The sequence below is a fragment of the Lagopus muta genome, chromosome 17, assembly GCF_023343835.1.
Source record: "Lagopus muta isolate bLagMut1 chromosome 17, bLagMut1 primary, whole genome shotgun sequence".
Classification (NCBI taxonomy): Eukaryota; Metazoa; Chordata; class Aves; order Galliformes; family Phasianidae; genus Lagopus; species Lagopus muta.
The window spans coordinates 1,934,557-1,962,364 of NC_064449.1; the positions used below are offsets into that span (position 1 = coordinate 1,934,557).

Sequence of the window (27,808 nt, forward strand, 5' to 3'; positions counted from 1 at the left end):
TTCTGCACTGACAAAGTGAGTGGGTCACTGCCCCTTTGTGTGGTAGTGCGTTGCTTTGGCCAGTTGGAACTGTCCTAATTAGAAAGAACAAATATCCACTCAGAGCTCAGCCCCTAGGAGCAGGTCAGACTTCAAATCATGGAATTGTTAAGGTTGGAAAAGACCTTTAAGGTGCTCAAATCCACCCCCATGCCCACTGACCCTCAGTGCCACATCCTCACTGTTCTTGTGCCCCTCCTAGGACAGTGGTGTTCTCCTCCAGGTGAGCACCCAGCTGAGAGCAGGCAGTAGATCCCAGGCAGTGCTGAAGCAGCTGTAAGAACTGCACATAAAGCTCCCTAAGCATCTTACTGCTCCAAGGGGTTTCTTGCAAAACAGTATGCTGAGGTAACACTGAACGTCTGGTTTGAGCAATTGGGACATTCACTTAGAGCTCTAACTCACCCTTTTCTAAGTGAGAGCAGCTCCTTGTGAAGGAGGTTGGCTTTGCCTCCCCCCCCCCCCCTTGGCTGCACACTTAACTTTTCTGTTCCTGCTAACCATGATCAATATCCATGGGATTTCTGCAGCAAACACGCTGCCCATCAGCACTGGTCCCAGTGCAGAGGATGGCATGACTCAGATGCCCAAGATGAATTTCTGAAGGCGTGTGTGACCTGCATGTGCTCTGTGTGGCTGTGTATTCCTGCATGGAGACAGAGGGGGAGTGTGGGTCGCACTCAGTGCTCCTTATTTTGGTGCTCTGTCACTGATCAGTTAATGCCTTGCTCTAACCATTGGGCCTTTTCCATGTTTCATCCCTGCCTGACCCTGAGCAGAGGCTGCTGATGGAAGCTGATGGCAGGTGGAACTTCAGGAAGAAATCTCAAGATGTTGATGATGGAAGGCATGTTGGGGTGTTTGGTATTGCAGGGAAAGCCCTTGAGATCAGCTGTGCAAGGTCACCTGGGCATCTGCAAGATCTGCCAGATCCCTTGGATCTGCCAGGCTGAATCATGGGCCAGTAAGCAGTTAACTCCTGATTTCTATTTTAAAAAAGCTCTTGGCATCTCTGAAAAGCCAGCTGCCAACTTTTTATTTTTTAGGCTGTGTCATAAGGAATGGGAAAGATCCCACGTTGCGTTGTACTGCCCCAGGCACTCGCATTGCACCCATGGTTTAAGTTCTTGCATTTTCTTTTTGTTTCATCAGTTATACGGGAAAAGAAATGCTATTCACTGAATTGCTAACCCCTGTGCTTCCCAGGAACGTGTCCCAAAGGATGCAGTGGTGAGCCTGTAAATCTGACCATCCTGCAGGCATTATAGTGGAGATCATGGAAGTAACTTATGTATATATCTCAGTTCCTGAGCTCATGCACTCTTCTGCTCAGGCAGCAGCTTTGTGCCAGCTGCCCGAAGAGCTGGCTGTGAGCTGAGCCCAGGAGCTGTGTGGTTTGATTCCAAATGCAGTGATCTAGCTTTGCCTCTTACCCAAATGATGTGGGTTCTGCATCCAGTTCACCTCTCCTCATCAGGTGTGTATCTAGAAGAAATAGCTCATCCAGACAGAAATTCCTTGCTGTGGTTTTAGTGCTGTTTCGAAGCTGGCAAAAAGAAAAGTGCTGACTTTAAAATGATCTTCAGTGTTGGAAGTTGCGGGCTGTAATTCATTCACAGCATCTCCGAAGGGAAATTGGTACTGAAAGCATTAACATCAACTGCATCTTGCATAAGGGCAGCAGCCCACAGCAGGAGAAACATTCTTGGGAAGAAGCTCGTCTGCCCATGTTAGGTCTGAGCAAGAGTGGATGAGACTTGTGCTCAAACCAGACCTCTGTAATCTGAAAACCCAGGGGCATCCTTAGCAGTCTGAATAGCGTTATGAATGCACGTCAGTGGGGTAAGAATACAATGTCTGTCCTCTATTGGCTGTGCTGTGCACTCATGTTCTCAGACGTGGTGGTGAGAAAATGCAAACAGGAGGTGACTGTGGTTTTATCCTGATCATTTAACACCATTTCCAAGGGCCAAGAGGCCAGTGCGAACTTAAAGGCTGCGGCAGTAACAAGCGCAATTACTGCCTGAGGCTCACGTCTGCTGGGTTGCATTTGTGTCAGCGTTCTTGTGCAATAAGAGCATTTGTCAAATTAACCTTGTGTATGGTAATTTGTTCGTTCTTGCTTAAAACAGAGCCACCAGACATGTAATTCACGCGTCTCGCCGTTTGTAAGCTAACTGCTGCCCACGTGATGGGGTCTGGACCAGGCCTTTTAACTGAGACGGTGGACTTAGTGGCAGTGCTACCCACAGATCTTGATTTGTTTCTTTTTTTACTTTGTGTGTGTGATCTTCATCTCAGTTGACCATTTTTTTCTAAGCAAAAAGACTGATCTGGTGTTTTTTTTTGAGAAGTGGGGAGGGGGGGGTTTGTATCATTGCCCTCTGAAAGCTGAGCCTTTGTGGGCTGCATCACCTGCCCTGCTGGGCTGTGCCTGGGGGCTGTGGTTTGCCACTTCTGTTTAAGCATTGTAGTTACTGCAACTCACAGAAACACCAAGGTTGGAGAAGACCTTCAAGATCATCCAGTCCAACCATCCACTCATCACCAGTAATTCTCATTAAGCCACATCCCTCAACACAAAATCCATATTAGTTCCTTGAACTAATGTGATGCCACGAGTCTCCTGTTAGTAAGGCAGACACTTTAGGATCCCTTCAATTTCACCAGCTCCTTACCACACTCAGCTTCATCCCCATCTTCCATCAAATCAGCCATATTGTCCACAGCACTCAGACCTCTGTGCCCCAATCATTCCTTGTGATTGCATCCCGAGTTCAAGGGAATTGCTCCTCCAAGCTCCAATTTCCACCAGGGAACATCACAGTTTGAACCAAGTCTGCTCACTTCTAGGCAAACTTCTACAAGACCTCACCTTGGATTTAATCAGGAATTAAACCATGTGGATGTGGAGGATACCAAAACATGAACAATGAATAATCTGATGCACGGGGGAAAGGTTTGTAATGAGAAATAAAGGCATGAGAAACAAAGGAAACGCACTGCCCTGGGATATTTCACTTACAGCAGTGGGTTATTAACTGCAGAGCTTACCATTTGCAGCAGAGCACTGTGTCACAGCACATGCTCTGACATGTTTGGACATGGAAGAATAGGGGAAAAAAGGAAAGAAGAAAAAACAAACAAACAACAACAGAGCACCCTCTCACCATCCTTTCTGATTGCTGGGGTGAATGGACTGTTACAAAACATAGGTTTTCTAACTCTTTCCTTCCCTGTCCCAGCTTATGTAGACAACAAAGAAGTCACTTTGGTCGTTGTCAGCGTCCTTTTACCCAAGGAGGCTGCTTGCTTCCATTGCAGAGCTTTGTGGTTTGCTTTCCACCTTGTAACAAGGTCCCCAGACTCACTGAAATGCCTGCAGGTGTTGCCTGTCTCGTCCCCACGCAGCCCATCAGCTGCTCCTGGTGGCAGAAGCACCAGCCCAATCTAAAACGTCTTTCTGCTGAGCAAATCAATCCCTAAGCACAGCATAAAGGGATGAAATAGCTGCTACTGTAAACACCCTAAACATCAGATGATACCTTGTGTGTTTTGCACATCTGCAGCCAGATCCCCGTGCTCACCATCATCCTGTTTCTGAACTTTTATTTGGAAATAAAGCTCACGTAGTTGTGAGGAGCTTCTTTAAAACGTTAAGCGCCTGCAAATTACAACATCCTACACGTGCAACTGGAGAATAAGTTGCAACTCATACACCTCTTTGAGAAGCCTAAAGATGATAACAAATACCTGTTCATTTAGGAGCCCTGCACCCAACACAACTCATTTCTAACACAGAGTTTGGGAGGTACAGGTAAGATCCTGCTAACTGGGAAGGACCTGGTGGGGAGGAGAGCAGCCATACTGTGCACCTATTTGTGGCTGGAGTGTTGTTGGAGCCCTTTCTTGGATGGAGGAGGATCTAAAACACTCTGAATTAAAACCTTGCTATGCACATTGCCCCAGACCCATAACATTTAAAGGCCCTGTGAGCTTCTCAGATTCAGTCATAGCAGCACAGAGCACCTTTCCCATACAGAGCAAGGGGATGGCACCCTGTGAGCCCATGGTGACGGCGATACCCTTATCAGCCGTGGCCACTGCTGGTGTCACCAGTGGTTAAATGGAGATAGCATGGCTTGCAGAGAGGAGCTGGAGCTCATGGTAACCCAAATGCCACTTGGCTGCTCCTTTTGTTTTCCGAGTGTTGGCTCACTGAGGTTTTTCTTTATCCCTGTTGGCCACTGCTGAGGTTCCCTTGGCAGAATGTCTGCACTGTGCCTACCAGAGAGTGATGTGTGTTACAGATGGTAGTCCTGAAGAGTGCATGTGGGAATAGATTGCTTCCACAGTGTCCTTCTGTGTGAGGTGGAGGCCCTGGGGAAGCAGGACATCCTTCTCATGGGGGAAGGAGCTTTGTGCTGGAAAGAGCTGGGACTTGTTTGCGTTTATTTATCACAGCATCACTGTATGCTTGGTTTGGAAGGGATGTACAGCCCCTCAGCCTGTGCTGTGAGGCTGGTTGCCCCAACTCCAGCCTGGACCTGAGTGCTGCAGGGAATGGGGCAGTCTGGGTCTTGAGAGCTGCCAAGCTGACGTGTCTCTGAAGTTCCCTCGCCTTCCCCATCCATTAGACCTGCATCCATTCCAAGGTTTGTGGCTGGTGTTGAAGAAGCCGTGGGCTGGGCAGTGCTGACATAGGCAGAATGCACTGCTGAGGTTCTGCCTCCAGCCTCTGTGCAGCATCTGTGATGGATGCGGTGCCTCGTGCTGTGCTGAGGCTGTGGCTGAGGATGTCACTGTGACAAATCACCTCCCCGTGCCTCCCCTGTGCCTTTTCTCCTCTTGGGGAGAAGGCGCTGTGAGGAGAGACAGCTCCTGTTTGTAAATGACACGGAGCAGAGAGGTGTTCTTTTGGTTGTTTCCTTGCAAAGGATTTCTCTGCACAGCCGTGGGTGCTGCAAGTAAACTGGAGCATCCAAATCCTGCAGCTGTCCTTGCACCCCTCTGTTTGGAGGAGAGGTGTCAGGCTGTGCAGATCCAACCCCTTCAACACTGCTGGTTGGTGGCTGCAGCCTGCTGCTGTGACACAACAGTGCTCTGGGACAACAGCCTGGATCTGTTGATTGTTTTTCCCTGCAACCTGATTGTCACTATTCTGTCCCCATCACCACTGTGGCCACTTGTGGATTAATCAGCCCGTAAATGAAAGCAAACAGAGCCTTTTTGCAGGAATCTCAGTCCAACCCTTGCCATATGCTTGTTTGGGTCTTGTTTGCAAATGTGGTAGGTTTGGTGAAAAGAAAAAGAGGAAGCAAAAAAAATATCTCAGCTGTTTGTCATGTGGAGCTTGTGGTTCGTATGAGATGTGCTGAGCAAGCTTGTGCTGTGCTGGTTGTGTGCATCGCCTGCCCTGTGAGCGGGGGAAGCTGCTCCTGGCCAAGGGCAGGCTTTCTCTTGGACCCTTTGCTCTGGAATTGAGTTGCTGTAAAAAAAAATCCTTCCTTGAACTGAGAGAGAGTGAGAATGCTGGGGGGTTTGGTGTCTGTGCTGGTATCTCTAACGTCAGCCACGTGAATGGGAGATCATGCTGGTGCGTTCTGGGCTTCCTGCTGCCGTGCAGCATCCCTGGGACATACGTGTGGGATTTCTGCTATTCTTTCATTTCTCTTGCTTCAAAAAAAAAAAATAAATCCTTGGGCTAAAAATATTCTCCAGGTTAATAATGGAAGCAGAATGTTCTGCATGTGGCTTTCTAGTCAGGCAATTAAACACCGAGGCATCTTCTGAAGCAAGCTTCAGTCTGAACCTTTGCTCTCCCCATGGGTTTGTTCCCCTCCCTCCATCCCCAGGCAGGACTGTGAAAGGGGTGACAGTTATCTTTGCTCAGATTTATGAAGGAATGTCTGAATGCTTTTTGAAAGCACTTTGGTTTGATTCTTGTCCTGCTGTGGAGTCGCAAGGAGCCACCAGCAGCAGTCCTGCACCCTGCTTGGCTGTGCACCCCTGACTCCAGCAATGAACTTGGCCGCTGCTTCTCCCAGATACAGAGATATGCACTTCTTTGGGACTTTCACACCCGGATTTACTTCCTTCTCTCTGGGGAAATGCTCCAAAAGTGCCAGCAGAAGGCTTGGCCAAGGCTCAGCTTGGTAAGCCCTGATCCAATCCGTGGCTGCTAACAGAACCATGCTCAGTGATGTGCTCTTCAACTCCTCCTGCTTGGGAAGTTCTTTCCAAGGATGTGCCAAGTCTCATGGCTCTCTATGGAAGAGTTGCATTGTTTTCATTTTCTGTTTTCAAAAGCTGATGGGTGTGGGCAATATCCTGGAGCTGCTAATCTCAGTGTGACCTCAGCCATCTGCCAAAAGGTCTCCTGCAGGCTGAGGGAAGGAGGCCATGTGGCTGCAGGGCTGTCCTGCAACAGCTGTGCTGTGCTAACTGCATTTCTTCTGCAGCATTCTGTCCCCATGGGAGAAATAGTTGAGCCCAGCACATCTGCATGCTGAACAAACAGAGGCTGAGTGGGTAAAATACTGAGGAGCCAAGAGGTAGGATCCAGTTAATAGATGGGTGATGCTGATCTGTGACAGCCTGTTCTCTGCCTCAGGGTCACCTGAATGCTTTGAGAGTGATGGAAAGGGAATGCAGCATTTGGGATGTGGGGCTGGGTGTGTTGGTTGCTCAGGCTCACAGCAGGTAAATGGTTTTGATCTCACAGAGGAGATATCTCTTGGAGGACAGGGTGAGCATATTGCAGAGGTCATTGCCATGGGTGCGCCTTGACTTGTGTTTGGATCTGTGGTGATGCTTAGTGATAGAGTGGTGCCAGGAACGTGGGAGCAGGCAGTAGTGACCCTTCCAGCATAGGGAAGAAGTCTCAGCTCGGTGTTTGTGCAGTGTTTTGCTGTGGATAACCCAGTTTAAAGAACTAACTCGCCAGTGTGAAGCCAAATGTAACATAATGAGGTCCCTACATGTGCTGTACCTACTGAGCTCAGCCGCACCGAAATACATTTGCAGCCACAGCAGTTCAGAAGCTCACCCTGACCCTGTGGTCGCTTGGATGGTGTGTGTGCTGCTAAGGGAAAGGAGAAGCCGAGCTGTAAGGGGATGAGGTGGTGCTCAGGGGAGGGAATCAGCAGAGCGATGTCTCATACTGCTGCAGGATCCCCTTCCGGTTAGGATGCTCCCTGATATTCTCTGTCTGCAGCTTCTTGGGATGCACGTGCAGTGTGGGCACTCACTCCTTCCTAAACTAGGGTGACTTGCATGGTTTCAAGAGGCTGAATTTTCAGAGGGCAGCAGTGATGGCCCCAGCACAGAGCAGCTTAGCCCCAAGCATCCATCATCCTTGCTTGCTGTAACCAAGGAGTACCTGGGGGCAGAGCGTGACCTGGTGCTCGCACTGCTTGCTGCCTCCCATTAACATCCTGCAGAGCTGCACAGTTGGAGTCACGGGGCACAGCAGCATCTTGCCAGCATTAAAGCAAAACCTTTGGCTGTCATGTGTAAAGCTGTGATGTCACCAAACTGAAGCTGCAGAGCTTAGGTGAAAAACTTAATCCTTTCTTTTTTTTTCCTTTGGCCTTTACTCTGTTGCTAAATCTGAGCTCTTATCATACAGCAGTGAAATTCAGTCATTGCAGAGTGAGAGCATCTTTCTTTTGCGTAACTCTGGAGCACTGGATGTGGCTCAGGTGTTCCTCCAGGACTAGCAAGGAGGCCTTTACATCACGATTTGCTCTTTTCTGTTATACCTCATCTGCCGGGTTGTGAGGTAAGAGATGCTGAGAATGAGACTGCAGGTGTTTTACGTGGGAGATCTCTCTGCATAGCCAAAAGCCCAGAGTTGTCTCGTTAAGCTCTGTGTGTTTAGATCTGTGGTATTAAAGTAACCTTAACAGCTTCTCTGGTTGTCTGCCATATGCCTTGCACGCTGTGCACAGCTATGACTTTACATCCCTGAATTCAGTAAGAGCTTTGTTCTGAGCAGCAGAAGATCCCGGCAGCGTCCAGCTCTCCTCTCGTTGAACCCCAGTTCGGCCCCTTGCAGCCTGCCCACGTGTTTTCCCATATGTGCAGCTCTCGGATTATTGCAGAAAGTGAAGAATCACAAAATCTGCCCCGGATCACGTTATGCAATAGTTGAGCTGCTGGCAGTGAATAAGCAGATCCAGCTGAACACAAGTGCTTCTGAAGGGCACCTCGTATTTTCTGCATGCGGACAGAGGAAATGGCTTGTTGGCTGGGAGCTGGGTCAGGTGCCTGGCTCGTGTGTGGGTGCTGAGTGATGGCAATTGATTTCCCATGCAGATCGGTGCTGAGAGGTGAGATAGCTTGAAGAACAGAATCCTGTACCCAATTGCTTTTCTTGGGTGGGAGAGCAGCGCTGAGTTATGGGACTTAATTTAGTGAAGTCACCTTGGAGACCTTTTGTTTCCTGTGTAAGAGAAAATCATTTTAGCTGTTTTCTAGAAGTGAAAAGTAATCCCTCCTGGGAGAATGCCAGTACATGCTGCATCACGAGGTGAATGATTCTGGCGATGAATATCAGTGCTTGGCTTTGTTTTGAGCCAAATCACCCCTCTTGCAAACAAACATTGCCACGCTGCATCGCTGAGTTTGAACTTCACACTTAGGAGGTGCCAGGGGGCTTTCCTTCCTGCAAGGCTTCTGTCTGCACGTGGAGCCTGCAAAGCAGTGCCAGAGCTGAGTAGGTGAGGAAAACCCTGGGGATGCTGTGGCTGGTAATGCAGAGTGGCTCTTACTGTTGTTGTCTGTGTACCAGGTTGGGATGCAGCTCCTTGCACCCTGCGTTGGTGATGCGTTGTTATTACAGCCATGCTGAAGGTTGCAGAGAAGGAAGCAGCTGGAAAACTACTTTGAACCATCTGGGAACAGGGGAGATGCTCCTGGCCCTGGTAGGGATGCCTTGTGCCCATCATGCTGTTGGTATGAGCTGGGGCTGTGTGCCTCTGGGAGCATTTCTGCTGCCCAGCAGTTGATGGTTTGTTCTGCACCCAGCTTCAGAGATGTGACTGAACTTGTTCAGCAGTCGTGGCCAGCAGTCACTTCACCTCATCTGTGGAGGAGCCAGTGGTGACCCGGGGATGAGAGGGGCTGGGCAGGAGAACCATGGCTGCTGATGTGGATGGAGGGAGCTTGTGAGTGTGGTAGAGAGGAATAAATGGAAACTTTGACAGAGCGTGGAGGTGGATGGAGACAGCATTCTGCACGTGAAGGGTCAGTGATAGAAGAGATGTGGCATTGCCCTGTAGGGAGCAGCAAAGCCATCTGCCCAGCTGGGTGCCTGAAATCAGGTGAGGATGATCCATCCCTTCTAGGGAGGTTGTGCCTGGCTTCTTCTCAAGCATTCGAGTGCTTGAGGAGCACTGCCCTTGCCTTGCATTGTGCTTTGCCATCTCCCACAGTGGTTTTCCTTCAGCAACAGCTGTGTGATGCTCTTTATTGCCTCCTGGTGAGTGCAGCCCCTGAGCATTTCTGCCATGCCACTGTCCTCAGGAGTTGGAGCTGCCAGAACTGGGGCCTTCCTGAGGAAGGACGGTGCCACTGGCCTGGGGGGAAATAAAGGAGCCATTCCTGTGGAAAGAAATTCCTACCAATTCCTGTTATTCCTCTTGCAATTCAGTGAGCAACCACCTAGTAATGTATCCTGCTGAAATGTGAGAGGGATCCATCTAATTATTGTGAGACATCTCAATTCCAACAGGTTTCGGTCGGGGGAAGAGGACTCTGGGAATGATTCAGATGAGAGCCATCTGGAACTACACGACCCTTCTGTCCTGCTGTTCTGTACCCATCTATCAATCAGAAAACACTCTGATTTGTTCCTGAGGACAGGGCCTGGCTCAGCCCCAGGGGCTGGGGGATGGGATTGTGGTGTTTGCAGCCCCAGCTGAGAGCAGGCAGCCCTGGGCAGGAGCTGGCAGCAGCTCGCCCTGCCCTATGCTGGGATTGGCATTGCTGGCACTGCAGGGTGGTGCAAAGATGATGGGACTCCTGGGCTGAGTGCTTGCAGGGCTATTTTAGGCAGCTGCAAATGCTGCAGTGCGTGTGGAAGTGGTTTTGGGTCTACTTAAGCATTTATCTTTGAGCCTGAGAGCCTTTGACACATCCAGTCTTTGCATGTTCAGTCAGCAGGGATGCTGTCGAGGAGTTCTTCTTCCAGTCTGTGTGCATACCTGGGGTTGCCCTGACCCAGGTGCAGCACCTTACACTTGCCCTTGTTGAACCTCATTCAGGTTCCTGTTGGCCCACATCTCAGCTCCATCCCATCCAGCCTGGAGGTGCTGCTGTAGGCAGGCATGGGCTGTGGGGGGTGAATGAGAAGCCTGATCCCTGAGTAAGGATCTGGAGAAAGGTTTGTCCTAACCAGGAGTTTTGCCTCTTGTGTGTGATGGTAGCAGCATACCTGCTTCTCCTTGCTTTGCTGGGCTGGGGGAAATGAGTGTTGAGTGTTGACTGTTGGTGAGTTCAGCCCCAGGAAAGCCTCCTGCTGTTTGTGCTTAGCTGAGTAAGCCTGCTGAAATATGCAGCAGTCCTTCCAGCTGTAAAGGTGTTCTGAAAGCTGTGGAAGAATTGTGCTGTGCTCATTTGCTTTACAAATGAATATCTTTGCATGCAAGATCTTATCTAACTTGCACATAGGAGAATGACTGAAAGGATAAGATGGAGAGAGGTGGAGTGGTATGGGGAGGGAGAAGAGCTGCAATGCCAGTGAGAAATGCCAGTGGTACATGGCTGGGGGCACACAGGAGCGTGTTGGCCACCCCAGGTGGATGCAGAGGGGTTTAGTATCATTGAATCATAAAATCATTAAGGTTGGAGAAGACCTTGATCTTAAAATCAAGTGCAACCCCAGCTCACCCCCATCACACCCACTGACCGCTTCAGTGCCACATATCCATGTTACTTGAGCACCTCCAGGGCCAGTGACCCCACAACCTCTCTGGGTATCCTGTGCCGATGCTTTTGGAGAAGAAATTTTTCCTAATATCTAACCTGAACCTCCCTGACACACCTCGAGGCCATTACCTTTCGTCCCTTACCCTTCCCTGTGCTCTGTTCCCTTGCAGGACGCAGGCGGAGATGGCCCACACGTGCCGTGGCACCATCAACCTGTCCACAGCTCACATCGACACCGAGGACTCGTGCAACATTGTGCTGTCCAACGGGGGCAGGACTTACCACCTGAAGGCCAGCTCAGAAGTGGAGAGGCAGCGCTGGGTCACGGCGCTGGAGCTGGCCAAGGCAAAAGCCATCCGCATGAGGAACAACCAGTCAGGTAGGGCATAGCTCAACGTGCAGGCACGCAGCTGGATCCTTGGGAAAACATCCCTGTAAACCAGCTCTTTTGTGCTTTCTGTATCATGCAGAAACCCTGGCGGATACTATTCTGCAATTAAAAGTTGTTGACCGTTTCCCATTGAGGCATAAGGGGTTTTAAGCAGTGTTGCATGCAGCGCACATCTTTTGATCTGGTTATGCAGCCTTACACCAATCTTTAAAGCCCTGGTAGTGGCTGTACATTGTAGAGAGCCAGCACAAATGAATTTATGGTGCTTCTTCTGGAAGGAAGGATGCACGTGCCTTTCTCCTGGGGCCCTGGCTGGTCAGTGTGATTGGGGGACATTGCAGGAGGCACCAAGCCCTGCAGGGAGCAGAGCCCTGGGGGCACTGGTCCACAGTGAAATCCTAGAGCAGTGCCTCTCCTGTTCTCCCCTAGTTTAGGGCATTGCTGTAGATGAATGATACGCAGATGTAATTGTCTGTGCACACTGCCTTTCTCCCCTCTGCACACACTAAGCTGTGCTTTGGTATTTATTAGTGTGTATTTGGGACAACTGTGTTATGTAAAGCTGTCAAACCACCATGCGTGCTCCTCCCCGTAGTGTTGTTTTTAGTGCTCTGTTGTGTAATGGATCTGATAAGCACTTAACAAGTAATATTTCAGGAATATTTGAACGTTCATAGCTCTTCTGGGATTCACGTTTGGTTTTCTTCCACAAACAAACGTGCCTTAAAATCACAGAAGGCAAAAACCATGAGTGTATTAAAAAGGCAATCAGCCACCCCTGCCGCCCTAAAATAAAACCTCTCTGCTCTCATCTTGAGTGCTGGAAGTCAGACCTCATGCAGGAGAGATGTAGTAAGCACCTGCTGTTGTTCCATTCTGCATGTAATGAAAACGTGGCTTCGTCGAACTTCTGAGGAAGGAGGAGTGTGAAGGTGAGACAGTGAGGTAGCGTGGTAAGGTCTGTTTTGGGACATCTGTAAGTGCTCTGTGTGTAAGTAAGATGGCCGTGAGGCTTTCAGAAGGGTTGCCAAGGAAGGGTCAGTGCACCAAGAAAAACCTCTGCTCCCTGGTGGAAGCACTGCACCAAAACCACAGCACGGGGTGTGCTTGATGAGACGTGCAGCTCTTCTGAGCCAAGGCTGCATGCATGGGGAAGGCACTCCTAATGCTGCTTGCTTATGAAAACGCACAGTCAAGAGAAAATTGGTTTGTCTGCAATTCTGGAAGGCAGTGCATTCCTGTTTCCATCCCTGGATTGATGGGATGGCTGTTTTGGATGCTGGCTGCAGAGCACAGTGCAGGCAGTGTGTTTTATGGAGAGCAGCAGAATGCAGAGCATAAACAACTCAGCTTGCAGGAGAATGCCCCCAGCCCTGGGCTCGTGAGCTCTGACTTCTGCATAATTAGCTGTCCCACAAGGTCATATAGAAGTTGATTAGTGCCTGAGCCATTTTCTCGTTTCCCATAATTATTTATGTACTCCGTGTTCTGTGGCACCAGTATCTACAGACTTAATTACATAAAGTATGTTGAACCCTCTGTCCTGTGATTGTGCACCTCTGGACTGTATGTAAATATTGATGGGAGTGTGGCTGGTGGAGGAGATGTGGGCAAATCTGTGGTCCAGCCATGGCTGCAGCGAGCTCACTGGGTGTGCGGGTTGCTTGTGGGGCTGAGATGGGTCTGAATCAGGATCTTGCACCCGGGGGAGGTTGGCACGTGCCTTGGTGTTCATCTCATCTCTGGTTGTTGGGCTGTGGGTGCTGGTTGTGCAATGCAGAGCTACAGTCTGAGCCTTTCGGAGGATGTCGGTGTTGTTGCCTGTGGAGCTGCATGCAGTTATTTTGGTTCAGCTTTCCACAAAAGTGACAAACGCAGAGCCTTGCTGTCTTGAGGCTCTGGATGTACTGACTTGCTGGCTTCAGCTGACTCAGGCCATGGTCCCAAGGGACGAGCAGCACAGAGGCAGTGCAGACTTCAGGTGGCGGTGCTCACTGTCTCACCGTGATGCTGACCCAGTTCATGCTGGGCTCTTCTGTCAGCCCAGCCAGCAGCAGAGCTGCTGTAAGGGACAAAGACCTGCTCCATCTGGCTTGTGTAGATGTGAGGTAATGGCCTCAAGTGGTGCTGAGGAGGTTCAGGTTAGATATTAAGGAAAATCTCCGGAAGACTGGCACAGTGGTATTGGCACAGGCTGCCCATGGGAGGCTGTCCTTGAAGGCGTTCGAGGAACACAAAGATGTGAGGTGTGTGGTCAGTGGGGGTGGGTTGGGGAAGGACTTCATCATCCTGACAGCCCAGGTCCCCATGCAGCCTGGCCCTGGAAGGCAAATGCTCAGCGTGGGGCCTTATAGTGGTTTCAGAGAACTCCTTGAAGGGTCAGAGCAGGGCTGGTGGTCTCACTGCTGGCATGCCGAGATCCTTCCAAGTCCTTTCCTTGCATTCAAAAAGGAGCAACGTAGTACTGTGATGTTAATTAATTAAAAAAAAAAAGAACTTGACCTCTTTTTGTGAAATGCTTTGAAGATGAGCCACACTTGAGTTGCTTCTGGAAATAAAACCTGACCTGAGTGTGAGCTGGGATTCTGCACTCCCTCTTTCCTGAAGGAGTAGGAGCTGTGGGTTTTGCGCTGTGCTTGGGGAGCTCCAGGGCTCGTGGCTGCGTGCTGCTGCTGGGCCAGGGCTGCAGTTTGAGCTGCTCAGTGGGGCTGCTGTGGGCACAGAGGGCTGGGCAGACAGCAGCTGCTGGAGATGGCTCTGGAGCAGATGAAAGCTGTCTGTTCCCCCAGTGGTTTTCTTGAACTAAACGCATGCAGAAGCAGTTTTAATGGGACTGTAGCTAGCTGGAGCTGTGCGTTGAGATGCCATTTTCACAGAACCGTTTGTTGCTTCTATTTTTAAGGAATAGAGAACCCTATATCCAAAGTCAGTGTTGGATAGGAGATGTTGCTGCTTCCTCTGCTGCGTAATTGAGGGGGATTTGATTTCCTCTGTATCCAGTGCAGGGCTGAGACTATTTTGGTAACGAGGCATGAGCTGGGACATGAGCAGTGCTCACAGATGTGACACAGGAGCTTGCTGCCCTTGTCTCTCTGCTGCAGGTAGCATGGGGTGCTTGGGACAGAAAGCCAGCAGAGAGCTGAGCTGCTGCCATGCATTTCTTCACTGTGGCAGCATCCCTCTTAATGCCATTAACATGGATGCATAATGTAATGTTAGGGCAGAAGGGGCTGGCTTGGGTGAGTGCCTCACATGCAGCCCCTCTGTTCATCCGACTTGAAACTTGTATTTCTAATGGTATCTCTAGAATGTGTTGGTGAGGATGAGCCAGCAGAGCGTGTTTGTAACTCAGACACAACTGCATCCTGTGCAGCATCAACTGAGAAGTGGCAGCGGGACCGGAGGGGTATTGTGCCCTCTGCTCCATCCTCAAGAGTCCCCACCATTCTATGTGTAAACCTGACACCTAAGGGACACCTGGTTCAGCCTCCCCATGGGAACAGCCAACGCAGTGCTGCATGAAAGCCTGCTCATCGGCCCTGAAAATCACAGCTTTCTGTAATCACCCTCTGTCTGCATTAATGTAAGCCCCTGGATAATTCCAGTGCTCTGTTTCCCATATTGCATCACCCCTTGGATTTCTGCCCACTTGCGCCCAGGCTCTCAGCAGCCTGAAGCTTTTGGGGGCACTCTGCTGCCCACACTCCTTTAAGTTCCCTTCCAAGCTCAGCAGTTCTGTGATTCTGCTGGCTTAACCAGCTGTTTTCTTAGCAAATGAGGCATGATGGAAGCAGCCTTACAGGGGCTCGTCTGCAGGTGGGGGGAGGCTGGGGGGCTCAGAGCAGTGCAGAACTGCTGTCCCACCCCTGGGTTTCCAGTGGGCTGTTCTGCTGCCTCGATGTGCTACTGCCTTGGAGGTGCTGAGCAGTTCCTCTAGTTGCAGAATTGATAACGTCAGTTTTGTTACTGGATATGTTTTAGCTGTTTTGTTGTTTTTCTGCCCAAGCAAGGAGTTTGTTTGCAGCAAGCTTCTTGTCTTGAGAATGCGAAGCTGCAACACATCTGCAGCCCCCCCGGCTGGCTGTGAATTGCCCTTTTGTGGGGGCCCTCCATCTCCTCCCAGCAGCCAACAACCCTCACTGCTGCTCTGACTGCAGCCATCGGGACAATCGCACTCCTTGTTGGCCTCGTGCTCCCAGCTCACTGTTTGACTGCCGCCTCCCGTCGGCTCTCTGCACCAAACCTCTCCCTTTTCCCACCCTCCTCGTGGGGTTTCTCTATCCTGTTCCTCTGTGTGGTGCTGCTTTGGGATTGCTGTCCCTCTTTTTGGGGGGCTCTGCTCTCGGCTTTCCCACTCTTCATCATCCCTCATTGGTTTGAGCTTGGGAGTGTTTCTCTTTCCAGTGGGCAAGCAGGATTTCTGTAAGGACCTCACAGTGGTGCTTGGCCCCCAGGGTTTCCTATGTGTGTTCTTTAGGCTGTGGGATGGCTCTGCTGTCTCTGTGTGTCTCCCTGGCAGTGCCCATAAAGGACTGATCCTGGTGCTGGTCTGCTGCTGGAAATCATTGTGTGTGAGTTGCAGTGTCACTACCCGAGCTGTGGGGACTCAGTGTTGAGCTTCCTTCTGCACGTTTATCCCCTGTGAGATAAGGCTCTGTTAGGCTCATTGTAATCATGGAGCCATTAAGGTTGGCAAAGACCACTAAGGTCATACCACCAGTAGTCCCACTCACCACGTCCCTCAGTGCCACATTTCCACGTCCCTTGAACATCTCCAGGGACACTGACCCCACCACCTCCCTTTGCAGCTTTGCCAATGCGTTGCTTCTCTTTCTGAGAAGAAATGTTTCCGAATATTAAGCCTGAAATAATTACTCTTGTTATAGTGTCTGATGTCAGGGTTGGGTGTGGGCTGCACTCGAAGGATGCTGGCATTGCAGTGCAAAGCTTCCTGCTGGCCATGGTTCGTAGTTGTGCCAGATTGCTGCTGGGGCTGTCTGCAGCAGGTTTGTGTGCTTCACCTGTCCTCAGTGCCCTCTTTGGGTTCCCCGACTGTTTGCCTTCACTGCTCAAACATGACCTCTGGGGAGAGAGTGGAGCAAGCCTGCTATGGAGTCAGCTATTAAGGTGCCTGTAAGTGGCTGTGCAACCAGAACTGCTCAGCCTGCGGTGCTTCCCTGCCTGGGCAGTGGTTTCTGCTCACACTGGAGCTGCCTGACACAGAGTTCTAAGCAGCAGAGAGCAGCAGCCTGCAACAATGGGAAGCTGGAGAAATTGTTTAGGATTTTAGTGTATTTCACAACTCAGGAAATCCCCCTTTTGGAGTAACTTGTGTTGAACTTGTTTTGTTATGCTCTGTTTGCAAGTCAGGAGAATTACCCAAGCAATACACTTACCTCCTTGATTTGGTGCTGATCCTTCCTCTTGTTTTGCCCATGCATCTATTATGTCATCATGTATTATTCTATATATATAATCTGTGAGAATCCCCTGTACCAAAGCAGCCCAGAAATCAGTTTGTAGGTAGGACTGGAGCTTGGCAGTGCTGTGGGAGCTCAGCAGCTCTATGTAGGGCACCTCTGCTGCTGCATCCTCATCCCTGCGGCTCTGTGCTGGAGCTGGAAGAGTTTCCTATGCAACTGCAGCAGCCAATGGCAAAGGAAAGATGGGCAAAATGCTGCAAGTACTGTGAGTAGGTAGTTTTATAATTAAAGGAGGGGTCATTTCCCTGGCTGAGAAATGGCTCCTGCTTGTTCTTTGCCTCTGTAAAGAGTTGAAGCAGTAGCATCTGTGCATTAGTGCTGGGCTTTGTCTATTGAGAGAGGACTTCCCAATGGTGGTTTGGTGCACTGAGGTCAGAGCACAGCCCCCAAACAGGCTTGGAGCTGGAGCTGCTGCAGACAGAGCAGGGACAGATGTGCTTATGTGCATTCCTGATTCTTCCCACCTTAGTCTGATCTTGGCATGACCTCCAGATAGCTTCTTGCTTTATTATCTGTGTCCTTCATCCCTGCAGGTTTGGATGCTCTAACTTGGCTGATGCTCTCCCACTCTCAAGCTCAGAAACTCTGGGGAGCCAAGAGCAAAGCATATGAGTTTCTGTTGGCAATCAGAGCCCTGCTTGCTGGAGTGTGAGAGCTGCTCTGAGCCCAGGGCAGGTTGTAGACAAGATAAATTGGCCTTGCAAAGCCGTCCTTGCACTGCTCTGCGCTGTGTGCCTCATCTCCTGGACGCAGGCTGGGCTGTCACTGTGGCTGCTGCAGGCTGCAGTGTGCTCCCCACTGGCTGCAAAGCTCTGCTGCGGTGTGGGTGGCAGCAGTGGGAGGGATGAGCTGTTTCATTGCTTTGCTGTACCTGCTAATATTAGCTTGATCTGTCACTTTGCTCACTTACAGCAGAGCTGGGAAGAAGGTGATGCTGTACTGATTGCCAAAGTGCTGGGCTGCTGTGTAGCGCTCAGCTGTGCTCTGGTTTGAGCCTACTCTGTACTTGCAGACCTGCTGGTTGGTGTCCCAGCCCCACAGCAGCTCATTCACACAGCCACAGCCACATAAACTTGCATTTGGCATGTGCTGAGCACAGGCTGTGTGCCTGCTTACAGCTGGCAGAGGCTGTGTCTGACAGGAAGCAAAGCAAACACATGGTAATTGTGTGCTTACAGCGAGGAGCATCACATCCTTGTCAGAACTTGCATCCTTCCCTTATTTTCCAAAGGGGTGCTGTGGCTGGTGGCTGTCTGTCTGATCAGGAGCAAGCCAGCTGCAGTGGGGACATCTGCTCATGTCCTCATTTGTGTCCTTGCTGCCACCTGGTAAGGCCCCATGCTGACATATCCCAGCATGTAGCAGCTGGGCAAGGTTCAAACCGAGCAAGTGTCACCTGGAAGTGACCTGAACAACGTGGTGGGGATACCTAGTGCCAAAGGGGAAGTGTTTCCAGCTCTGTGTATTTCTGGGTTATTATCAAGTGTGTTTTATTTTTTTCTTCCTGGCACAGAAAAATGCTGTTGAAGGAAAATCAATTTTTAGGCCTGAAAATAATAGTAGTTCTTGCTAATTAGAAATGAGTCAGTAAAGAGTGAATGGCTGCATGGGGGGCCTCCTGCCTTGCTTTTGGTGCACCCGAGCACATCAGCTTCCGTTCCCCATCTGCAGAACAGTGAATTAGCTCACAGCTTGAGGCTGAGGATGCAGATGTTGTGCTGCAGCCATGCGACGGTGGTAGGTTGCCCTCTCCTGGCACATTCCCTCTGCAAACCCATGTCCTCATCTCTTCCTTCCAGCACCAAAACCAGCCTGCTGCTGCAGGAGTTGGTAGCTTCAGCCCGTAAGTATGTGCTTGAGGAGCAGTGCCAGCTCTGTGCTGTTCTCTGCAGGGAGAGGATCTCCCTCTGGTGGTGAAGCTGCTCACTAGGAAATGAGCCTGGCTCCCCCCCTCGCTGCTGGGGCTCAGCCTTAGGTCTCCAGGCCCTGCACAGCCTGCTACTTGAGGCTGTGCTGTTGGCAGGATCTGGAGCTGCCCACCCTGCAGCTCTGTGTGTCCCTTAAGGCTGATGATGCAGCACGGCACTCTCAGAGGACACAAAGGGGGTATTTAAACAATTTCATTTAATATGATCCCCCCCTGTTTCCTAATGGCATCCTAGCAAGTGGTCCAGCTCTGCTTTTAGCATCCCAATTTAATGTGTTTCCTGTTGTGAATAATACTGGGGGGAAAAAGTACCTGTGGAATTGAACTGTAGCTCTCGGCTCCTGTCTAAGCCTTGGTGACCCTTCAGGTCTTCTGGATCCTAAATTGCCCAGTAGATGGGTACGTTGTATTGGCACTGGAGGCTTAAGAATGGGGAAAATGGAAAGCTCTGAGCGCTGTTAGAGCTGAAGAACTTCTGACTTCTGCCAACCTGAGTCGTGCTGGGTGATGCTGTCAGTAACTGAGAGCAGTCAATGTTAGTGGTATTGTTGGCTCCTGTTCTGCTCTGTGTGAGCTCCATGGCTTTGGTGCCTGCAGTGGGGCCGAGTGTCCTGGGAGGGCCAGGAGCCCATTGCCATGGGGCTGAGGAACAAAGCATGCAGAGGCAGCTCTGTTTGGGCAGGCTGCAGGCAGCTATTGCTTACGTTTCAGTTTCTTCAGTTTCCTTTGTTTTCATTTTTGGTGACTCCAACATCTTGGTTGGCAGGGCTCTGCTTGCAAACCCCTCCATGGGCTTGAAATTCCCAAATGAAGCAACTAAAGCTGTGCATTCCTTGCTGCATTGCTTTCCAGGCCAGATAGAAATGCCAGATGAAGTTCTGGGGTTCCAGGTGGAGTCCTCTGTTACTGGTTTTGTCATTGCTTCTTGCCCTGGTTTTTGGATGGGGCTGCACTGACACATAAGAGCAGTTTGAGCCAGTGCAGAGCTGTGCCTGGAGGAGCCCAGACTGGTCTGGGTGTTGGCAGTGGTCAAGGGGAATGTGAGCAGTGCAACAGGGCCCTGCAGAGCCTGCTACTGGAGCAGAGGAGCAGCAGCACAGTCTTGCTGGGTTTGCATTTGAATGGGTATCAAATCTGGATTTACAGCTCAAAGTTGGTGTGCTTTTCTGTGTTGGGGCACCTGATCTGTGGTTCCTTGCCTTAGGAAAGGAAGTTGTAGGAGCGCGTTAGCAGCTCTGAAGATAACAGGTTTCCTGAATTAGTTGAATAGAGGGAACTGCCACGAGCAGAGGGACTAGAGCTCCTTTGGCAAAGCTTGCACCATTTTAAGGAGGCATCTGTGTGAAAACAAATACTGGAAATGCAAAAATGCAGTTTTGTTTCCTGATGCTGAGGTTCTAGAGCTGAGAGCGCTGGCATTTTGCTCCTCCATTCAGAGCTGTGTCACACCTGTGTTTTCTTGTTTGCACTGCCATGCGTGGGCCAAGTGAAAAGCAGACCAATTATTTGCACAAAAATTACACGTTTTGGGGCACTGCTGATAGTTTCATTCCTCTCTCAGCCCACCCACCCCACCATGCCCACTGCCCACATCCCTCAGTGCCGCATCTCCAGTTCTGGAACACCCCCAGGGATGGTGACCTGCTCTCTGGGTAACCTTTGCTAATGCATCACTGCTCTTTTGGAGAAGAAATTGTTCCTAATGTCCAACCTGAATGCCCACAGCAGCCTCTTGCTGCAGTCCTGCTACCTCCTGTGTGGGGGCTGAGGAAGCTCCATGGCTCCATCCTTGCAGCTCTGTCGGTGGCTATGGGGAGTCAGGTCACCCCAGCACGAGGTACAGAGGTGAGGACCTCATTGCTTTCAGCTGCTTTTAAGTATAAGCAACATTTGCAAAGCTTGGAGAGTTTTCTTGTTGCACAGACACAGCATGAGTGACTCATCCTGGAAGAAGCAATAGGGATAGAAGCAGTAAGGTGACATTTCTGAAAGATGAGAGCAAAGGACCTGAAAAGAGGAAAATAATTATTTTTGGTTATTTTGGAATGAAAAAGGAAGGAATCACAAAGGTGTGATTCAAACACACCAAAGGCTTTAAGTAGTAGAAAGGCAGCCAGTTCTCTGTGGAGTCTGCAGAGGGCAGAGGCAGCCCTGGTGCTGTGCAGCACAAAGACCTTGGGCTGGGAAGGGCCCTGCCTGGGCAGAGTGCCTGTCTTGAGCAGCCAGCCCATGGCTGGGCTTGGGGGGCTGTAAGGACCCTTCCACCCCAACCATTCTATGGTTCTGTGATCCTTAAGGACCCTCCCAACCCAAACTATTCTCTGAGATTCATTCTATGTTTCTGTGACACGAAGCATTTCCCACATACATCTTGCTGAACCACAGGCTGTGACTTCTGCTCGGTTACTTGTTTATGGGCAAAATGAATTGAATTTAGGGATAAATCAATATTTTATCAGGGAACTTCAGACTGGTTCTCCATGCACTGAGGTGAGCCACTGCAGCTTTGACTTCTGTGCATGCAGGAGACCTTTGGCAGCTGGCAGAAGGGATCTGGGCTGCTTGTGAAGTTTTGTTGATGCCAGGCTTATGGAGAGCATCTTCTTTATGTTTTCATTATGTCTGTGATCCTCCCTTGCAGATCTCTGCAACAGCAGTGTAACTGAACTGTGCTGGGGTCGCTGCAGGAGCCAGGAGTGCATGTGTTAGATCCCACATGGGCTTTCCCCTCTCCACACATCACTTGTGTTTTTCCTCTTGAAAAAGCTTGGTTCTTACCCAGAGCAGAGGTATTTTTCCAGAATTTGCGCTATTTCCACCCAGATTGCCTTGAAAATCCGGGCATGTCTTTTGAGATGTACATACAGAAGATGGAATACAACCTGTGCTCTGTTGCTGTCCAGACGTTGGCATTAACAGGAGCTGGAGGAAAGCAGTCAGGGCGCAGTGCTGCTCCCTGTGCAAATGTGAAAGCTCTCGTTGATGTGTCTTCATTTTGCCTTGTTCCCTGGGACTGATAAAGTCTGAAGGGCTGGGAAACCCCATCCTCCAGTGCTTGGGGGGGTGAGGCAGCAGCCATCAGTGCCGTGTGTGCACATGGCAGAGGTTCTGCTTGGGAACTGTTGGCTGCGGCGAAACGGGGCTGCGTGAGTGAAATGTGTAATGAAGTTTCTTACCAAAAATGAAGGAATTCTGATGTATATTTTAAGCGAGAGTCCTAAAAATAACCTCTAGCAGCATTTAAAGGGACCGACTACCAAACAGCATCAGCTTCACCAAACTGCATCCCTTTGGCTTTAGCATCCCTTTGGAGCTGCATCCCTTCTAGCCCATTGCTCACCGTTTTTGAGATGACTGTGCCGAATCCTGCCCTTTAGTTGCCTGGGGCTGCATGTTTCTCCCTTTTGGGGGGCAGCACACCTCTTCCTGGCACAGATGGAGTTAATTAAGGGCTGCTGCATGCTGGAGCAAGCAGTGGTGCATGCCGGGCTGTGGGGCTGCCGAGCCCGGTGCCGTAGTGCCCTGCTATCAGCATGGAGCGAGACACAGGGCTGCCTGCTCCATAAGGACATCTGCTGAATAAGAACATTCTCTTTTCCTCTGTATTTTTTTTTTTCCTCCAACCTAAAGCCAACAGCCATGCAGCTCTCAGCCTCCGCCAGCGCGGCCCCGTGGTGGGCATGAAGGGCAGGGGCTGCTGGGAGGCAGGATCCGTCCGCTCCTTCTGCAACTCCACCTGCCTCAATAAGTTCCCCAAGGGTCAGTGCTTGGTGGGGAGGGGTATTGCATGGGGATAGGGGCTGCATGAGTGCTGGGTTGGGGTTGGCATCATGCCTGGAAGTGGCTGCTGGGATTGTGTGCTGTGCCCTGGCTGTGTTCTGCCTTCTGGCTTTATCAGGTGTTGGAACAGCAGAGTACTGCACCCAGTGCTGCGCTGATCTGCTGCTAGGAGGGTTACGTTTTGCATATCTAGCATCAAAGAATTGATTTGTTCATCATGGTGAATTAATTCCTGCACTGGATGCTCTGTTCAAATCTGGTGTTTGATCTCAGCAAATCAGGTAGGTTTTTGTTCTAGGAAAAAGTACTTTCTCATTAAGGCATTATGAGAGCCTGTGTGTGTGTGACAGTGCCTAGGGAAGCACAAGATGCCTGGCTGTCCTCTGGGAAGCGTTTTCCTGCTCAGCTGTGCTTGCCATCCCTTGTTGCTGCCGGGGTTATTCCAGGCATTTCCCACCAGGAGTGCTGTGAGAGCAGTGGGTTCCCCACAGCTCTGCTGGGGTCGGTGCTGGGACGCATCCCACTGCCAGCCATGTGCTGGAGGGGCTCTCATCCACTCAATGCTTTCCTGGGGTGCCGCAATATTTTCAAGGATGGGAGAGGCAACAGTCCTACAGAAATCATTAGGTGTTGCTGCTGTGGGATTCGTTGCCTAACTCTTGGTGAGGTGGTGCTGTGCAGATGTAGGAATTTAAGCCAGTTGTGGTGACCCAGGGCTTCCTTTAGGGCCAGGGGACAGCTGGGCACCCTGGAGAACCCTCTGCTTCCTCCTGAAATAGGAGCTGGGATCACAGATTGGACTGCAGGGAGTCACAGGGACTTTCCATTCCTGCTGCAATAAGTCAGATGTGTCCTTCCACCCACAAGTGGTTAAACTTGCTGCTCCCCCATGGCAAACACCGAGACCACTTTATTTTTATGAACATATGATGGGAAATCATCACTGCATGGGAATCAGCCTCCACTTGGGCTGCTCCCTGTGGCACAGAGATGGCCGCCCTGCTCCCATGCAGAGGCTCACCAGAAGTTATTTTATCTAGGTGTAATTTCTTTCCCCAGAGAACCAAAAAAAAAGGGGTACAAATAGGTCCAATTGAAATTTCAGCCATTGCAGCTTTACAGCATGCTTTGGGCAGATGATGAAAAATAGCTTTTTAATCAAATCCAGATTGTCCCCTACCCTCTGGTTTTTGCAGCTGGATGCTGTGAGGTTGCAGTGGCACGCAGTGCTCTGTGCAGGTTGGCTTCAGCAAGGAGTGAGATGTGAGCTGAACCCACAAGCTGGGAAAACACTGGCTTTAAAATCCATTCGCTGTGCAGCAAGGGAGTCCCTGGTAAGCACAATTTGCTTGGAGAGCACAGTGCTTGTTCTCCAAGTGAAAATATTTCCCGAGGATGCCCTACTTTTCACTTAATTATGTTATAGTAGCTGTTTTCGACCAAAATAAAGGCATTAAATCTGTTTATCTCACCAAAAAGGCACCATCTGAGGTACATTTAATGTGCTGATGACTGTAACAAGAGACAAGCCCAGCCTTCTGGCTGGCATGTAGTTCAGTTTGGGATCCCAATGCTGTTTATGGCAGGATCCCGCTTGCAGTTGCAGCAGGAATGTCCCTGCCGGGTCATGTTGGAGCAGTGGGTGACCCTGCTGTGTGATAACAGCAGAGGACACCTGTTGTCAGTAAAGGATGAGAACGTGGATAGTTATCTCCTGGTGGAAGCAGATCCTGGGAGCTGCCTGCATGCTGCTGGAGGGGCTCACAGCACACGTTGGCTGGGACATGCAGCAAATGCTTGAGGAGGGGTACTGCCATAGCTGCACAGCAGTTCTTATTTGTTCTGTGGGGTTTTGTGCTGCCCCTTAATGGTGTTGTTTCCTCTGCCTGTTGATGCCAGTCTTAGCAACTGCAGAAGGGGCTATTTGGATTTGCACATCCCTGGAGCATTCCCTTAGCTGGATCAGATAGAATAGCCATGACATTAACCCCTTCCAGCTCTCTGCGTGCGACCAGTGTGGAAATCCTCCCTTATTTTAACCAGAGCAGATAACCAAGGGCTCACAGGTGTCAGGGAAAAGCTGCTCTGCTCTTTGGAGCTGCTCAGAAGCACTGCTGGCAATGTGTGCTTATTAGCTAATGCTTAATGCAAAGGAAAGTAGTTAGGGAAAAAGTGACCATCTTGACAGGCTGATGGTGTAATTAGAGAGCAAAAGTGCAGTTAAAGAATTGGAAGGAATGGAGATGAACTGTGAGCTCCAGCCACACTGATCTGCAAATAGAAGCCCTGTGTGCCCTCAAATTGATTTACTTTTTGCTTTTTTTTTTTTACTGACAAGGCTGCAGCCATGGCCAGCACAGCACTTCTGGAGGAGGAGATGCTGCATTGGGGTCACTTGGGTGGGACGTATGGTGGAGGAGCAATCCTAGGGAATGCCTTTCCAGTAAGTCAGTGGTGGTGGCTGCTGTGCAGAGTGCAGCATGTGGGCAAGCATCAATGAGCTGCTCCCCATCCTGCTTTGTGCTCCTGTGGAGTTCTTCATCATTGCTGTGCTTGTAGCCTAGGGGAGATTAACGCTGAGTTTGTCTCATCCAGCAGAGTACCAACCCAGCATCAGAGGGAGGGATGCATGTTGGTTTTATGGGCTGTGCGGACTCACTGCAGGGATGGTCAACTCCTGAGGAGTGTCCAAGTGCTGAATGAGGTTCCCTGACCGCCCTGGGTCGAGTGTGGACTTGGAACACGCTGCATTTCTCCTCACCCCAGGGACGAAGTGATGGTGGGACACAGTCACCAAAGGCAGCAGTGGGCAGAGCAGTGCTGTCCCTGACTTTGGGACTGCAAGCCTGCAAGAAACAGATCCTGGGGCTGATGCATAAAGAAGGGGGGGTGTTAGGAGACAGGAGGGTGGGAAGTGGGGTTTGTCCCCACTTGGCTGTGGTCTCCTTGCACTGGCTTTGCAGCACATCACCTGTGGGACCATGCTGTCTTCCATGAGTTACTGCGTTCTGACAGGAGCAGGGATTTGCACATCCCTGGAGCAATATATCTAGGAAATATTTTGTCTGTCCAATCTGTAGGATACATGGACAGTGGGTTGGGTGGCTTTATTCTGTTTTGGATGTTTTTCCCTTGTTGAAGGGAGGGAGCAAAGCTGCATTTCTCTGCAGCCCTCCTTGCATGGACTCCTGGCTCTCCCCACTCACATCTTGCTGCCTCCATGAGTTTCTCTCTCCTTAAGCACCGAAATTCTCCTGGACAGGTTTGGAATTCCTAGAAGCTTTGTGAAACCTCAGGGTGTGAAATTCCTCTGTGCAGAGCACTCCTGCTCCTCCTTGGCAGCTCTGGAGCTCCTGGTGACCCCAGGGATGCTGCAGCTTTGCCACCACCAAGTTCTGTGGTTGGGGCTGCATTATGAGTTGATAGAAACAGTCCTAAAGAGCAGTGTTTCCCTCTTTGAGGTCAGCCTGCAGTTACTCCAGACTCTGCTTGCCCTGCAAAAATGGCTTTGCCCCTTTGCAAGCCTTCAGAGCGTGACCTCACTGCTGCAGAAAGGGATGTGAGGTGGCAGGGAGCCCACATGTGGCAGAAATGCTTCTACCCAGCAGTGCTTTAACTTTGTTTGAATGTCTCACCAAGCCCTGGCTCTGATGGGCTACTTTGTCATGAGTTGACTGATTAGATTAGCGTCCCATTTGGGACTGCAATGAGTTGGTAGGGTTGTGTGTCCATTAATGATTGAGTTGTTGGGGTTGTTTGGCCATTAATGACTTCTCTTTGGCTCTCTGAGGAATCCAGTGCCCTGCTAATTGCCTGCTCCAGTGCTGGGGAAAGCCTTCAGCCCAGAAATAGGAGGGGAGAAGGAAGGAGGGCGGTGGAGCAGTGTCACAGCATCCTTCAATGTACAGGTTTCAGCCTCTTGATGGTATTTAGCAGAAACACAAAGTGGGGAAAATGTGCCCACAAAGTGGGGATCGGTGCCTGCAGCCTTGCTGCTCTTTGTGAATTAAGAGATGCTGAGTGGTGCTGATAAAGCACAGCTTTTAATTAATGAAAATGTAACCACGTGAAAATGCACACTTTGTTGTGCAGGCATTCATCCGACCTCATGTGGGGGAGATTAGCAGTAATTAGGGAAACCCTGGGAGCAGAGGTTAGCTCTGTTTGTAAACACCAGCATCCAGCAGTCGGCTCCCCATGCAGCACCCATGCTGTGTCCTCATCCCAGGTGGGTTTGCTATGTGCTCTCCCTCTTGGGTGAAATTCTGTCTGTTTCTGGGGATTTGCCCTCGCTTTCTGTTGCTTGTTCTCTACAAAGGGACTAATAAAGCTTTTTCTTCCAGTTGAAACCCTTGAGCAGACTGTCCTGGCAGCCATTCTTGCTGATGAGGTTGGTGTATGGGGGTGTGCCATCAGGGCTTCACTTTGTCTGCTTGTAGGGTGTTGGAAAGGCTGTTTGCATCCCTCTGTCTCCACTGGCACTCTGTGACCTGCATGGAATTGTAAGGAGCTGGGTAACTTGCACCCACCCCGATCCTCTTACTCAGGGGTAAGCTGAGCCCAGGCAGATTTACATGTGCATAAGGGCACACATTAGCCTTGCATTCTCAGGAGTGCTTTCTCGGATATCTTTGCTCATGCAGCTGGCTGAGCTGAGCTTACAAGTCTGCAGGGCAGTGCAGGACGTGCATTACCCACTGAGCAGAAGCATAGACTTCAAGCTGGGTCTTTGCAGTGCCACAAGCAGCCCTCAGCCCCCAGCATGGCTGTGTCTGGCTGCCCTGCACACCGTCCTGCTGTGGGTATAGCAGGGACATTACAGCAGGATCTCCTGCCTCCCCTGCAACTGCAGCTCCTGCCCCGTGGCTCAGTCCCGTGTCACTTTGTTCTCATTACAGAGGCTTTGCAGGGAGGGAGGGAGCTGACAGAGCTTCAGTGCATCCTCTGTGCTTCCCCAGCTGTTTCCCAAGAGCCTGCAGCAGGCTGTGTTTTACCTGCTGACTGGAGGCTTCCAGAGAAAGGCTTCATTCTTTTAAAGAAAGAAAATAAGAAATCCCATGCCAAGTTCATCCTTGGTTGCACCAAGTGTGGCATTACTCTGCAGAGGGTGGCTGCTCCAAGCCTGGCTGCGCCATCACCGTGTCCCCAGCTTTGCTGTTGGGGCAGGAAGTAGAGCCCAGCATGCTGTCAGCTCCGTGCCCTATGCTGCTGAAACCAGAGTGCTGCCTGAGGCTGGGAGGTATTTAAGCATTGTTA

At 50.5% G+C, this 27,808-nt stretch overlaps 1 protein-coding gene across 3 annotated transcripts in view; it reads left to right on the plus strand.

Moving 5' to 3' along the window:
- The window catches only part of OSBP2 (oxysterol binding protein 2), a 63,307-nt gene that overhangs the window by 9,117 nt on the left and 26,382 nt on the right, over positions 1 to 27,808 (plus strand). For 2 of the 3 annotated variants that reach the window (XM_048964153.1, XM_048964154.1), the window contains exon 2: positions 11,142 to 11,350. In XM_048964153.1, coding sequence (XP_048820110.1) covers positions 11,142 to 11,350 — 209 coding nt within the window. Of the gene's footprint in view, positions 1 to 11,141; positions 11,351 to 21,776; positions 22,532 to 27,808 lie in introns of those variants that run through there. The other variant, XM_048964155.1, reaches the window with a different exon arrangement.